Source organism: Propithecus coquereli, unplaced genomic scaffold, assembly GCF_000956105.1.
Source record: "Propithecus coquereli isolate 6110/MARCELLA unplaced genomic scaffold, Pcoq_1.0 Scaffold860, whole genome shotgun sequence".
NCBI classification, from domain to species: Eukaryota; Metazoa; Chordata; class Mammalia; order Primates; family Indriidae; genus Propithecus; species Propithecus coquereli.
Genome location: NW_012154841.1, coordinates 228536 through 244999, shown reverse-complemented (window position 1 = coordinate 244999; position 16464 = coordinate 228536). Strand labels below are relative to the sequence as shown.

Below are 16464 nucleotides of genomic sequence, written 5' to 3'. Positions count from 1 at the left end.
TTAAAGGCTGTAAGCCAACCCTACTTTCTGGCATTGTGAGAACCTGTCCTTGAGCATGGTACCTTTTTTTCTCTCATGCTGTCAGCCTGCACGGTTTCCAGACGGGATTTAAAGTGTTCACAATCCATTTTCAGCTGCTCTAATTCTTGCTCTTTCCTTTCCAGGTCTAGAAAAAAAAAGACATAAAAATACTCAAGATATTTCAAATCACTAATCTCTCCTAAGCATCTATTTTGCCCAGTTTTCTTGTAGCAAAACCTGCACTAATTTCTTAGGAGGTAACATTTGCATTTCTGATTTCTAACTGGTTCTTGAATAACCAATATTCTAAAAGTCTAGTTTTTCAAGTTCTTACCAGTTTCTAGCCCACAGAAGAAAGGACTTTTTTGGTTGTTTTCTGTTTAGTTTTTAAGGCCTCATTTTACTGCCAGACTTGTACTCAAGGCTTCAAGAAAATGTGTTACTTAAAGGACTGAAGGCAGAGCTGAGAAGCCTGTCTCATGGCACAGGTTTGTATCTGCTCCATAAAAAGCAGAAGGCAGCTCAGTGAGTAGACAGTGCCAGCACAGGCTGGTTCACAAAGCTAGTCTCACCAACTGGCAGACTGACTCAATGGGAACAACTGCAGTAGTAGTCAGTCAACGGAGGAGGGAAAGCAGCAGTGATCAGGCAAGAAAATGCTACAGCGCAAGGGTGGTTACTACATAATACTGCCTCTCCACCAGATTCATTTGGTTAATGAGTCCAATAACCCACAAAAATCTCAAAAGAAATCCACATCAATAAATTAACCGAAAGTATTATCAACTTTAAATTAAAAATATTATGTTGCAGAAACACATTCAAAAAACCAAATACACAATTCAAATTTTTTTAACTGCTTGATCTCAAGGGCTGAGAACTCACCAATTTTTATGCCAACGCATACCAAGATTTGAGGGTGCTAAGAGCTAATGGTATAACTTTTCTGATTAAAGTAGCAATGCTTTAGGACCATGATTCTCAAATTTTAGTGTACATCAGTATCATCCAGAGAACTTGATAAAACACAGTCTGCTAGGCCCCGTGCAAGGAGTTTCTGATTTAGTAGGTCTGGGCTGGGCCTAAGAATGTACATTGCTAACAAGTTTTTACGTGAGGCTGATGCTGCTTGTCTGGGTACCCACATTTTCAAAACTGCTTCAGGGCAATAGTCTGGTCTCTCATCACTAACAAAATGAAATGAACGCACAACACATAATCAGTGCAGCAAATGAGGGAACCCAGCCAAAGGAATGTGAAAGAGCAAAAAAAAAAAAACGGTCTGTGATGAGTGCCAAAGCCTTAAAGAGCCAGAGGCCTGGAAATAGAACATTACTCCACCCTAGCGGAAAAAACGCTCACAGACACTCCTCTACTAAGTGTAGACAAAAAAGAAAGAAGGGTGGAGCTTTAGAACCCAGGCTTCAAGATGGCACGGGGAAGCTCCAAGAAACGTGTGGGGACTGCCTAAAACTACACGGATATTCCAAAAGCTCTAGGGGAAGAAATAAAGGAAGTCTCTAAGTTTTTTACAGACTCTTTGCTCTAGAAGGAAGATTAGAAGCTGAAGTGTTCAGACTAGCTGGAGATTATACAATTGGCAGGCAAAGCTTCTCTTAAAATGTGTTTCTTAAAAATCAGGGCAAAGTAACTTTGGACTATTTATTCTCCCTTAAATCAGAGTTTTCTTTTCTGCTCTTCTCAGAAATACTGTGCCTCAACATGACTTTTATTGGAATTCTTCGGCCACCCAAGATCGACTACCAAGCACTATTCTTTAAAAACTATATAGTTGCATATTTTAACAGTGTTAAATGAAAAGATGTTGTTTTTAATGGTGTGAAAAGACATTTATATATACACACACATTATAATCATATAAAATACATACCACCTATGTCACAAAGAGAAACAAAATGAAAAAAGGAACTAAGATGAAATTATCCGTGCTTTAACATTTTTTCTTTGCATCTGACTTAAATCTTGCTTCTATAATTAAACTATATAGTACTCGAAGATGGTAAAGAAGATAGGAAATTATACCTCTACAAGCCTTACCATGTGCAAAAATCTGTAGGATTAATTTTGACCACCTAAAAGACTCTCCTTCATCATGGTAATTTCATAATCTCTTGCTCTATGTGGTTGCATGTAACCTTAGTGTAAGTTATCACACCAAAGGGACAGAGCTAAAACATCCCACTGAACAACAACAGGCAACCCCACAAAAGTCCAGATCAGTGATCAGGGAGGCCACACCCACCCACACTAGGCTCCCATGGAGGTGGCAGGTGCCTTTCCGCTGTGTGAGGCAGCCTCCTTGTGGCCAGATGGGAGCGTTGCTGCTGCCTTGTAACGAAACTCCTACCTTGCATCCTCAACTTGGCCCACTGCACGGTACCTAAAACCACGGAGGGCAGGGATTTTCATCAGTTTTATGCTACCCCAGTAGGATATTTACCACACAAATGAATTTCACTTTTTTGTACATTCCTTGAACAGAGAAAACACACGGCTACTTTGGTTATCAGTATGTCTCATTCTTGTATAATGAGAACATGTTTTTGCAATTTTTTTTAAAAATAGGGACAGAAATAATATGGACTGGATCAGGCATAGTGTCTCACACCTATAATCCTACCTCTTTGGAAGGCTGAGACAGGAGGATCACTTGAGGCCAGGAGACAGAGACCAGCCTGAGCAACACAGCAAAACCCCTTCTTTACAAAAAAAAAAAAAAAAAAAAAACTTTTTAAATAAAAAAAAAATTAGGTGGGTGTGGTGGCACATGCCTATAGTCCCAGCTACTCAGGAGGCTGAGGCAGGAGGATCGCTTGAGCCCAGGAGTTTAAAGTTACAGTGAGCTGTGATGATGCCACTACACTCTAGCCCAGCTAACAGAGTGAGACCCTGGGAAAGAAAGGAAAGGAGGGGAAAAGGAAAAGGAAAGGGAAGTAAAGGGAAAGGGAAAGGAAAGGAAATAATATGTACATTAAGTAATACATTAGAAACAATCTAAATCATAGACCATTTCAACATCTATTTATCTTCTAAAACTACAACCCTTTTTAATATAGTTTTAATAACATGAGAATGACTATCTCTTAATATAATTTATTCACAGGGAAGGTACAGAAAACTTATATGGGCAGCATACAAAGAGCTGTAATTAAAAAGCAGCATTGCTAAAACACTGATTAAAGATATTAAAACTGTACAAAAGAGATCAATTTCTAGCCAGTTCTTTATCGTCTAGTATGCTTATAATAAATCAATTGTTTCATGTTAATATGAAAATATTTCATCAAAATAGCTAAGGAAAGAGTCTCAAAACTAAAAGGCTTTTTAATAACTATTAACTTTTACCTTCTTAATACACTCTAATAGGTTTAGAAAAGACTTTAGAATAAGCTACTAATGGATTCCATCTTCCCTTTAAACTAAGATTTGGGGAGTATATTCCTTTCCTGGGGCTGTGGTAACAAAGTACCACAACCTGCGTAGCTTAGAACAGCAATGTATCATCTCACAAGTCTGGAGGCTACAAATCTGAAAACCACCTGTGGCAGGGCCACCCTCCCTCTGAAACCTGTAAGAGAAGGATCCTTCCTTGACAATTCCACCTTGTGGTAGCCACAAACATCTCCTGGTTTGTGGCAGCAGAAGTCAAATCTCTGCTTCCACCTTCATGGGGTGTCCTCCCTGTGTCTCTCCACATCACCTTCCTCTGTGCACACCTGTGTCTGGGTCCAAATTGCTCCTTTTTATAAGAACAGTCATAATGGATTACGGACCACCATAATGGCCTCATTTTAACTTTATTACCTCTGTAAAGACCCTATTTCCAAATAGGTGCACATTCTGAGGAACTAGGGGCTACACTGCAACATATCTTTTTGGGGGATACACAATGGTGAGTATTCCAGAACTTCCTGGGTTCATCAGAACTCCCTCTATACACAACCGTAAGAACTACATGGGACCGCGAAACAGTTTCAGTTGAGAGGCGTTCCTAATCACACGTACTGCAGCGGTCTTCAAACCTCACTGCTAAGAACCCAGGAGTACCACCGGAATGAATACAGTTCTGTAAACATTTAATTAGTATTTCCATTTTACAATGTTGTTTAAACTTTTATTTGAAAATAATCTCAAATTTACAAAACACTGCATAAATAAAAGTAACACAAAGAACATCTAAGTACTCTTTACCCAGACTTCCCTACTGTTAACACCTTGCCACATTTGCTCATCATTTATACCACACACACACACACACATACATGTTCTTCTGAGCCATTTGAGAGTAAGTTACATTTACCATGGTCCTTGACTCCCTAAGAGTTCAGTGACTACGCCCCAAGAATAGGGACAATGTCTTAAGCACCCATCATATACAGTCATCAACTTCGGGAAAATTAATATAACACATTTATCTAATCTACCACTGACATTCAAATCTTGTACAGTGGCCCCATATTGCCCTTTATAGCATATCTTTTCCTTCAAGTACAGAATTCAGTCTAGGGCCAGGTATTACAATTAGTTGTCGTGTATCTTCAGCCTCCTTTAATGTGGAACATCTGTCTTCTCTGTTATAACATTATATTTTTAGCAATTTAAAAATCAAGACAATACATATGGGAAGACTTCCATTTCCTGCTATGATGGTGATGTAGCAGATCAATCCTTCCACGAAGAATAACTAGAAAAGCAGAATTTAAACAACAAAAAATCATTTGAGGGTCTTTGACAGCTGCTAAGGCAGGCAGGCCTTGAGGCCCAAGACCCAGAGGATAGGGAAATATTCCAGTGCGAATGCGCCCACCACTCTCTGGGCTGTCACATCTGCAGATTCAAAAGCTGCACAGGCAAAGAGACAGCAAAGCTAAGCAGAGAATCCAATCGTGCCACGGAGCTGGGGAAAACAATGACGTGCAAGGCTATCTCACAGCCAAGACTTAAGGGCAGGCCGTGACCCTGGGGAAAATGAGAGCATAGAAAAATGAGCTAATACCAGAACCACTTCTCCCAGCAACAGAGAGTTTGCAAGTGGCACATGAGAAGGTATGGAGGAGCCAAGCAGTGAATGAAAATAAGCCAAGCTGCCAAGCACAGCTATAACTATAGGGGTCATGGCCCAAGAGAGAGGAATACTGGAGGTTAAGGCCTGACAAGGTGGAAGGGCTCTGGTTGCCCAAGCTCTCGGCTGAACCCCCTTGAAGGACTAACGCCCTAAGAGTGAGAATGAATTACAAACAGGCCAGTTGGAAGTAAGACTGAAACCAGCTGTGATCAGCTCAATCTGGGATTGGACTAAGGTGCACTCTCTTACTCTAGTCTAATTGACTGACAAAAGCCAGAATTTTAAAAATCCTCACAGAAAAATATCAACATCCAGAGCCTCTATAAGTTTGCATTTTAAAAAATCCATTAATCAAAAAACAAAAATTACCAGGCCTAACAAGAGGAAAAATAGATAACAGAAGCAGACCCACCGGTGATCCAGATTGGATTTACCAGACACAGACCTCAAAACAATTGTGATTAATGTTCCAAAAATAGGTAACAAGAGAATTTCATCAGATCTAGAATAAAAAAAATCAAATGGAAAATCAATACAAAAACTAAGTACTAATACTAAAAAATTACTTTATAATACTAATAAAAATTAATAAAGAATCCAGAAACAGATCCACACATATATGGCCACTATGACTTGACTTATGGTAAGAATGACTTGCAGTACAGGAGAGGAAGACTGCCTTTCAAAAAATGGTGCCAGGCCGGGCGTGGTGGCTCACGCCTGTAATCCTAGCTCTCTAGGAGGCTGAGGCGGGGGGACTGTTTGAGCTCAGGAGTTCGAAACCAGTCTGAGCAAGAGCGAGACCCCGTCTGTACTAAAAACAGAAAGAAATTAATTGGACAACTAAAAATATATAGAAAAAATTAGCCGGGCATGGTGGCGCATGCCTGTAGTCCCAGCTACTCGGGAGGCTGAGGCAGAAGGATTGCTTGAGCCCAGGAGTTTGAGGTTGCTGTGAGCTAGGATGATGCCACGGCACTCTACCCTGGGCAACACAGTAAGACGCTGTCGCAAAAAAAAAAAAAAAAATGGTGCCAGAGCCATTTGTCACATATGGCTAGCGGCTACCTGAAACACAGACATGACAGCATGGATCATACGTCACCATCATCACTGACAGTTTTACTGGACAGCACTGACAGAGGCTAGGTGCTGGTATACAAACAAAAAACAAACAAATTAGCTTTTTTCACTACTAAAGTAAACCTGTTAGTCAAATATCTCTCTTAGTATATCATGGTTGCACTACTTCGTATTCACTGTTGATATCTTCAATGACCAAAACAAGACTGGTTCACAGTATTAACATCCAAAAATATTTATTTAAATTAATTTTAAAAGGTTAAAACTATATAATGTTAACTATTTATGTCAGAAATGAATCTGAAATTTTATGTTTGGTGTCTACATACAAAAACAATTCCAACTCCCCTGAAACTGTGAGTATCTCACGGCCACTAAGGTGTCAAGTGGGTTTTTTTTTAATTACATCATTTAATATCTCAAATGCAACATAATTCATGAAAAGTGTTTTCTGTAAGACAATGAAGATTTAAATGGGCTGAATGGCTTTTCTATCATCTCTCTCCAAAATCAACACTTGCCAATTAAGGAAAGCAAGGAATTATTACATCTTAGTGATTTAACCGCAAAACAAAAATATCTGACTCCTCTGATTTCAAGCCTAAGATCAGGTAAACTGGAAAGCACCCTCATGTTCCCAGGTAAGCTGTTTAAAACCTTTACCATTTGCAATTCCTTACCTCTGTGATTCATGTCTTTTTCTTACTACTTCACAACCAAAACTAAAAACAGAAATTGGATACTGAGGATAACAATGCAACTGTCTTCCAAAATACCTAACATTAAATTTTTGTTTTCATCACGCCTTCATTGTACCCACTTATTTTATAAGAAAATGTTCTAAAACTGAATCTTTGAAATATGCAGAAAATACAATTTTCATCTATTTTACATCTAGAACCACCATGTACTACTATACAGAGTTTTACTTTTTTAACAAAAATGGGCTTCTCCCAGTTTAAAACAAATTCTTGACATGCACTGATTCAGCGATAATCCCCTCACTGCTGGACGAATAAAGCACAAGAAGGGACAAGAGAAAGGAGAGGGTGACCTTTCACTGAGGATTTACGTGGCACTGCTCCACCAAGGTCATCCTGTGCAAGCCGGAAAGCACCACAGGTGTCCCCACATTACAGGCTTCAGAGAAACCCGAAACTGGAGGTTACACAGTGAAGGACAGAACTGGAATTCAAACCTTGGTTTCAACTTCTTAACACGTTTCCCCAGTTCATGAAGTGACAGAGTCCAGGCCAGGATCAAGGCTGCTGGGCTGTGAACCGGAGTGCTCTCTTGGTTACACCAAGTGTTCGGGTGGCTCTCCATCATCTGGGTAGGTGCTACCTACTGAGGACTCCCACAAGCTGGGCACTCTGCCAAACACTTTACAAAGATTATCTCATTTTAAACTTTACCACATCCTAGGAGGTAGGCACTGTTGTCCCCATTTTGTAGAAGGGGAATCAGACTGAGACACCAGTCAGCAAGCAGTGCACAGATAATCCCTGTATCTCCGCACTTCCACTGCTGATCCTAAATTATGATGCTGTGTCCTCACTTCATCACCAAGATGAATCACTTCTGGCTGGACGCAGTGGCTCACGCCTGTAATCCAAGCACTCTGGGAGGCCGAGGCGGGCAGATCATTTGAGCTCAGGAGTTCGAGACCAGCCTGAGCAAGAGCGAGACCTCGTCTCTACTAAAAACACAAAGAAATTATCTGGACAACCAAAAATATATAGAAAAATTTAGCTGGGCATAGTGGTGCATGCCGGTAGTCCCAGCTACTCGGGAGGCTGAGGCAGGAGGATGGCTTCAGCCCAGGAGTTTGAGGTTGCTGTGAGCTAGGCTGACGCCACAGACTCTAGCGCGGGCAACGGAGTGAGACTCTGTCTCAAAAAAAAAGAATCACTTCTTCACACACCCCTTCCAGTCCGTCCACACAGCCACACTGCCACACATTAATGGAGCCCAAGACCTCCCCTGATGAACAATCTATCATTCACCTTCCACCCAAACCTCAAACCAACCTACCCTGCACTCACACTCAATCATTGCCCTGGAAATGTCATTTTAATTGCTGTTTTGATGTCATTTCCATGTAATAGTTTCCAATTGGCCCTCACCTCAAATTAAAAACAATCCACAATTCTGTCTCCTACAAACTGCACACACTTACTGTGCTCAATTCTGCTATCCCAATCCCTACTCCACATGGCAACCAGAAAAACTAGCTGATGACCTGCAATCAGTCCTGCTCACTCCAATATGTGACCTTCACACATGCTGCCACCCTAGCCTAGAACATCTCCCCTTCTTCAATAAATCATGCGACTCCCCGAAGTTTCAGGCAACACTTCCGTCAGCATTATTCCGAACCACCACTCACCTTGCCAGTCTCCCGAAGGCAGACGCTGTGCCAGTCAGAATCACGCCTCACTCACCACTTGACATTCCTCACGTCAACTTGAGTCCTTCAGCTGGATCACAAGTTACTTTAAAGCCTAAGCCCATCCAAACAGAATCACACCTATACTCTAAAAGAAACCTCTGCTGGGTACAGTGGCTCACACCTGTAATCCTAGTACTTTGGGAAGATTAGGCAGGAGAACTGCTTCAGGCTTGGAGTTCGAGACCAGCCTAGACAACATAGAGAGATCCTCTCTCTACAAAACATTGTTTTTTTTGGGTTTTTTTTTTTTTGAGACAGAGTCTCACTGTGTTGCCCGGGCTAGAGTGCCGTGGCGTCATCCTAGCTCACAGCAACCTCAAACTCCTGGGCTCAAGCGATCCTCCTGCCTCAGCCTCCCGAGTAGCTGGGACTACAGGCATGCGCCACCATGCCCGGCTAATTTTTTCTATATATTTTTAGTTGTCCGATTAATTTCTTTCTAATTTTAGTAGAGACGGGGTCTCGCTCTTGCTCAGGCTGGTTTCGAACTCCTGAGCTCAAACAATCCGCCCGCCTCGGCCTCCCAGAGAGCTAGGATTACAGGCGTGAGCCACCGCGCCCGGCCTTTTTTTTTTTTTTTTGAGACAGAGTCTCGCTCTGTTGCCCTGGGTAGAGTGCAGTAGCGTCATTGTAGCTCACTGCAACCTCAAACTCCTGGGCTCAAGTGATCCTCTTGCCTCAGCCTCCTGAGTAACTGGGACTACAGGCACATGCCAGCTAATTTTTCCATTTTTAGGAGAGACTGGCTCTTGCTCTTGCTCAGGCTGGTCTCAAACCCCTGAGCTCAAGCAATCCTCCTGCCTCAGCTTCCCAGAGTGCTAGGATTACAGGCGTGAACCACTATGCCCAGCCTACGAAAATTTTTTTTTAAAAATTAGCCAGGGCAACTCCAACTTGGGCAACAAAGCAAGACCCTGTCTCTAAAAAAAAAAGAAGAAGAGGCCTCTCAAATCAGGCCTACAGCTTCCCTCTACTCCTTCCCAGCCTGCACTCGCACCTCCCTTCAAGTTGTCCTTTGTCAGTGCTTAAGATGGGAGGCACACACCAACATCTAGAAGGAAAAGTAGCACACACCGGTCAAAGCCAAGTCTGCTAGACCACAGGGCTGGTAGGAGGGTAGAGAAATCAGCTGTGTCAAACAGCTCTTGTTGCCAGTATAACCCTCAGACTCCCTCTGTGGGGCTCCATTCTTACAGCCATGTCCCACATGATTAGACATGTGAAGACAGGCCCCCTGGAAGGCCCTGGGAGGGCCATCAGGTCTAAGTCTTATAAAAAGAAAAGAGGGAGAATTTGTGTTTTCCTTCACATTGCCCAAATGGTAGGAACTCAAGAGCCAAAATTAGATGACAAGTGCCTTAGGAGGCCATCTTTCAGGCCAAGCCTTGGGCCAGCTCACATTTAAAGTTCACAGGAACCCTCCTACAACCAGCCCCGCCCACCGTGAGCCTCCCTTTCTCTAAACACCAAGTTTCCTGTAGCACGTTAGCCTCATGAGATGACACAACAATTTAGAAAGAAGAGCATGCAGAAACAGTAGGGTGGTTGCTCAACCAAATATTCAGGTAGGCAGAGAATATAATGGTAGGCAGGGTCAGGGTCCCTGCACTCCCACCAACTTACAAAGTAAAACAGGAATGAGACTATGTTGTCTGAAGAAGCACAGAGTGCTATGACAACATCTAGTAGGAAGATAGATGGTAACTAGACAGATTAGACAGCAACTCTGGGCCAAGCCTGTATCCAATAATATAAAGCCTTTTAAGCTATGGTATGGTTTTGTTTTCATTTTTGGGTAGTAGTGGGTTTGGGTGGGATTGTTTTTGGGCTTTATCCTAAAAGCAAGAAGCTATTGAAGATTAAACCAGGGGAACGGCGTGATCAGACTGAATTGTTAACAAATTACTCAGGCTACAGCATGTCAAAGGGACTAGAGAGTGGCAGTGAGTGGTCACGGCCAAGAGGAGGCGGAACACAGCAGTGGAGGTGGAAGCAAGCTGATGATTCAGGAGGCATCAATGAGGTAAAAGGCACAGGACTTACTGGTGGGCAGGTTTCAGGAGGAGCAGTGAGGAAAGACAGGTAACAAAGACAACCCCTAGGTCTCTAGTCTGGGTGGTGGTGCTCTGAGACAGGCAGGCCAGCATGAGATGGGGGCAGAGAATGGATACCATGAGTCAGATATGACTACAGAGTAAAAATTAGCTTGCTCTGAGAAAGCGAAAATCTGTTCTGCCATTTGTCAGTTGGGATAACAGACACAGATAAAGCCAGCAGCCAAGTTAACAGAAAATGTGTCTCCCAAGGACACTGCAACTGTAAAGCATCATAATGACCTCTTGAGTAATTGCTGACTTCTTATTCACTAAGAAACCTTATTCTGTAAAATCCCAGACTCTTGGAAATTTTGCTGTTTGAAATTATACCAGTAAGAAGGAAACATCCCACTTTTACCTACAGGATGTAAGTCACTATGACACAGAGGAGCAGCTTTGATTTCCAGCCAACTGCAGAGCTTCAAATAGGAGACTTCTAGGTACAATGTACCATGTCTATTTGAGCTTTATAGTTTTCAAGGAAACAAGACCTGGGCCAACTTCACAGTCAGACTTGATACTGACCCTTTTACACACAGCTCTACTTTGTGCTGAGCCCATCAAAACACTGCTTCATTTACACTTCACCTAGATTCCACCCTGCCCCCAAGTCCTGTAACAACTCTATCCTTCTCTTTGTTTGGTGAGATGTCTCACAGTGCCTCTGGTGTGTGGCCTCCCTCATTGCAAAGAGCCATAAACTTGACGTTGTCAGACTGCGGGTCTGTTCCTGGTGATCTTAGACTGATTAGGCTGGGACATTTAGAATTTGAAATGATCGTGAAAGGAGCAGGAAGAAATGCCAAGTGGGAGTCAGACACAGGGCCCTGAGCTTGGAGGAGAGTTTAGGGCTAGAGATAAATCCAGCAGCCACTGGCATCAAGCTAATAACTGAAGCTATGAGTGTGTATGAGGTTGTGTACGGAGAGGCCATGAGTGGGGCAAGGGAGCCTAGGCCTGAGCCTCCAGCAACTGCACTACCTGAAGGCTGCTAAGAAGAGAAGGATAAGTCAGCAAAGAGACTAAGACGGAATCACCAGAGAGATCAGTGGCAAAAGTTGCGACTACAAGGCATAGGGAAGGCCAGACCTGGGAGACAAGGTCTCCGAAAGTCTGACTTTGATCAAGTCATCACAGATTCATTTGTGGCCCTCACTTAGTTTGATTTTGACAGAAGGACTGATCTCCAAAGACTGATTCATGCTCACTCACTCATGAGACCCTGATGTATTTTTCAAATGCCAGTTAGCTTACAGTGAGAAATTTAATCAAACAACAGGCTGACATACTCTGCTGCTGGTCGGTACTTTCCTGAAGATAAATGCACAAGGGATAATTATGCTCAGGAAGTTGATGGAAGAGCATGAGATCAGAATTAGAGAAATTAAGAAGTCAGCGACCTGATACTTTGGCCAACCAAAGCACATCCAGCAGGGTCCCAGTGGGAAACAGAAATCAACCCGGATGTTGAGACTTTACAGAGGGGAGAGCAGGGATAAGGGAACCAACAAGGGACGGTGAAGCACCAAGGACCAGCAACAGTCCTACAGCTAAAGCGCAGGGGCAGAAAACAGCCCCACAGTCCAGCGAGAGCTGGGACTGTAAAGGAGGACCTCCAGGTGGGATTCCTAGCTGTGGAGAGATGCAGCTACTGCCAGAGAATAGCAGCAGAGCAGGGAAGGAGCATGAGGCAACACCCCCACCTCTCGCTCCACCCAGCAATGCCTTCCATTGGTGGGCCCACTGGCAGCCAGTACAGGAAGAAGGGAATCCCATCACTAGAGGTCCACCTCCCAGAGCACACAAGGGAAAGGAGAGGCAAGTGGATCTGAGGACTCCAAAGACAATACACACAAGGCAGGGCACTATGGTAACCATGAGCATTCTCCCTTCTAACTGCATACGGCTGGCACACTGACCGGAGCCTCAAGCAACTGCACTATCTGAAGGCTGTTAAGCAGAGAAGGATAAATCAACAAAGGAGAAGGAATCACCAGAGAGATCAGTGGGAAAAGAGGCAACTACTTAGCCCGGGGAAGTCCGGGGCTGTGAGGCAGGGTCTCCCAAAGTCTGACTTTAATCAAGTCATCACGGATTAATTTGTGGCCCTCACTTAAGCAAGAAACTTGTATTCTTGAATTAACTTGTCGTGACTAGAGCTATAAACACTACCTCAGCCCCCTGGATGCACCTTTTCTAGAAGCCACACCGTGATGGATAACAGCGGTGAATTAGCGTTAACCATCAACAGCTGATTTAGCTGTAATTCACCTTCAATCAGGCAAATGCTGAATCAATCTCAGAATATCCCCAAGGACTTCAATAGGCTCCTAGACTGACATCTGACTGTCGGTTCAGCTCAGATCTCAAAAATCTGCATGGACAAGTCCTAGCAAGCCTGAACTTAAATTAGTATTAGAAACTGACCTTGCCTGTCCACCTAGAGACATCCAGCTATTTCTACAGACACAGTTAACTCCATGCAAGGCTTCCACATGGCGAAATCCTTAATTTACATAAGAAAAAACTTAATTTTTAGGGTTTTTCGGTTATCCAAAGTATAAAATTCTGCCAGTGAAGAGAGCGGGAGGGAAAGAAAACCTGGTACTAGATACACCAGAAAGGCTGCAACCTTCATCCACGACCAACTCATGTATGTCCACATTACCCATTTGAGGGAACCTCCCTTTCTCAGGTTTCATCTGACTCTCCCAAATATAATTACAAGGACTGTAACAGTGCCTTAAAATTTGTTTACAATTCATTTACAGTTATTTACCTACGCTAAATGTGCTAGAACAGATTACTATTAACACGAATGACTGCTAAAATGAAGTAAGACTCACTTGTTTCTACAATCTTTAATTTCTGGAAGCTTTCTAGTACCTCCCCATTTAGTATTCTTGGTAAGAAGTCCCGTATTTGCATCACTTCAGTGGTCAGCCGTTCCAGGTCTTTCTTTCTGACTTTCACAAATTCTTCTTTAGCTCCCATGTGCTACAAGAACAATCAGATCTTAAGATTACATTTCTCTTCACATGACTAAAACAGCCCAAGTCAATTTGCTTCCTTTCATTCACGCCCCTTGTGTCCATCGTTTTAAAAGCATGTCTTTAGCTAATGAGCCCTCTGCTACACACAGACTTCATACATACACGTGAACGTTTTGAGAGCTGAAGCCCCAGCTCTCAAAATGGCCGCCAGGTATTTCTAAAAAAGAAAAAAAAGTGCAAACAAACGCCCTAGTCCTAAAAGCCAAAGAAAACACCTGTAACTTTTTCTTAACACTGCAGCGCCAAGCTGATCAGAAAGGAAAGAAAGTCACCTTTCCTGGACTCCTACTAGGTGTGCCAAGCCCTCTGCCGGTCATCTCACCTAACACTCACCCCAACCCTCCGGGTTGTCCACAGCAGAAACTGGGGCGCGGGGCACGGCGACTTTCCCAACGCAGCACTAAGGGCAGAATCAGGATTTGAACCCGGATCTGGCTCCAAAGTCCAAGCCTTCTCCTGCGCTGCATGCAATGGAAGAATCTCTCTAAACCTGGCGCTAAGTCCCAAAGGAGGTGACCGGGGCCTTCTGAGGAGGACTGGCTCCCGGAGGACACGGAGAGAAGAATGACCCCTCGTGCGTGCTGTCACGCCGCCCGGCACCAGCCACCGCCCCACCGCGTGCCGCCCCCACACCCCGCCCTCCGGAGGTCGCCTCACTCTGGCCCGCCCCACACTGGTCCCTGGGGAGGTCGCCAGGCCTCCCGACCACGCGACGGCGGCCGTTTCCGAGCACACTGGGCAAGGCCCTGAGGGGAGCGGAGTGAAAGGCGACAATTAAGACACGGGGCGGTTGCCAGGGCCGCCTCACTAACCCAGCAGGCCTCCTCCGCGACGCCCGCCTCGGCCATGGCCGCAGCGGCCCGGGCTCTGTGCGCCTGCGCAGCAACGCGCCCTCTGACCCCTCACGCCAGAAAGCGCGGGAACGGGAACGCGTCCACTCCGGGGGAAGGAGGGGTCAGAACGGACAGCCGCGAGGCTCAAACCGCGTAGAGTTTACGCAGCATTCTCGGTCTCGGGGACAAGGGTGGCTTCCGCAAGGTCTGCTTCGGCTCTTCGGGCTTAGCCGGGGTTTGAAACTTGTTAACTGCGAAGTAGAAGGAAAGTGAGACCCTGGTGTAAATGTCAAGTAAGTCGAATCGATCCGTTCCTGTTAGGCGAGGAACGCCGGCCTAAGGGGGATGGCGCGTCCACAGGGCACCTGGGAAGGCCAGGTAGCCGCGTGCAGGAACGAAGACAACCTCCCCTAAAGGGACAAACCGCAGTTGGAGGGAATGACTCAGCGTTTGCTGGCGGAGTAGGGTGATGACAAACAAATGTGTGGTACTCGGGAGACAGACACTCTAAATACCCTGATTGACCGCTAAGCATTATATACATGTAACAAAGTTGCACATGCACCTCATAAATCTGTACAGATTTAAACGATACAAATAAGATAACCACCCCAAGTTTGGAGGCGTCACCTAGTCCCTTAACTTGCCCCAACCCACCCGCTGTGTCTGCAGGATACGGGCCAGCCTGGGGTTTCAGAAGAACCCGAAGTTATCGCACGACTGCCAACATTGCTTCCCTCCCAAGGAATTAGCAAGCGGGGCGCTGCCCACACTCCCCGCAGGGGGCCGGCCGGACGGCTCGTGTGCTCCCCACTACACACCCCTGCTCTAGCTCCGGGACGCGGAGCGGGGGTGGGGGGGACGCCTCCGCAGTCGCCCCTCCATTGCTAAGCAGGCCCCAGTGACGGCCTTTCTTCCAGCCTCAACTCCACCTAGGGGCTGCAGGGCAGAGTGAAAAACTCCTACATGGAGGTCGCAGGAGCACGCTGGCCGGACGGGGTTTGTTGGTTGTGCTTAAAGATCCTACACGAGGCCAGGCGCGGTGGCTGACGCCTGTAATCCCAAAACCGTGGCAGGCCGAGGCGGGAGGGTTTCTTGAGGCCAGGACTATGGAACCAGCCCTGGGCAACGTAGAGACATCTCGTCTCTACAAAAAAAAAAATTAAAAATTAGCCAGGCGTGATAGCGCGCCTGCAGTCCCAGCTTCTCGGGAGGCTGAGGCGGGAGGACCGCTTGAGCCAGGAGTTCGAGTCTGCGGTGAGCTAGGATCGCACCGCTGCACTCCTGTCCGGGTGCCAGAGCAAGACCTTGTCTCTAAGAAATAATAAAAAACCAGGCCGGGCGCGGTGGCTCACGCCTGTAATCCTAGCTCTCTGGGAGGCCGAGGCGGGCAGATCGTTTGAGCTCAGGAGTTCCAGACCAGCCTGAGCAAGAGCGAGACCCCGTCTCTACTAAAAATAGAAAGAAATTAATCGGACAACTAAAAACATATAGAAAAAATTAGCCAGGCATGGTGGGCATGCCTGTAGTCCCAGCTACTCGGGAGGCTGAGGCAGGAGGATCGCTTGAGCCCAGGAGTTTGAGGTTGCTGTGAGCTAGGCTGACGCCACGGCACTCTAGCCCAGGCAACACAGTGAGACTCTGTCTCAAAAAAAAATAAGAAGAAGAAGAAGAAAACAGATCCTAGGCCATTTACAACTAGCCCTTCGTCTTTTCCTGGTCAAGACCCACCCTGGCTAACCTCGCCGGCAACGGCCCTGAATTTTGGCAACCCAAAGAGGCGCGGCGCGCACCCACGCTGGGCCGCTCCGCCCGCTGTCCCGGCCCCGGCCGCACTCGC

General features: G+C 45.3%; 1 protein-coding gene across 2 annotated transcripts in view; it reads right to left on the bottom strand.

Moving 5' to 3' along the window:
• Window positions 1-16450, bottom strand: part of HSF2BP (heat shock transcription factor 2 binding protein) — a 163425-nt gene extending 146975 nt beyond the window's left edge. The window contains exons 1-4 of one of the 2 annotated variants that reach the window (XM_012664127.1): window positions 16366-16450; window positions 14604-14875; window positions 13585-13735; window positions 63-166 (exon numbers count right to left, since the gene is read on the bottom strand). In XM_012664127.1, the coding sequence (XP_012519581.1) occupies window positions 63-166; window positions 13585-13735; window positions 14604-14639 (291 nt within the window). In that variant the 5' untranslated portion in view covers window positions 14640-14875; window positions 16366-16450. Of the gene's footprint in view, window positions 1-62; window positions 167-13584; window positions 13736-14603; window positions 14876-16365 lie in introns of those variants that run through there. The other variant, XM_012664128.1, reaches the window with a different exon arrangement.
• Between the last annotated feature and the right edge of the window lie 14 nt (window positions 16451-16464).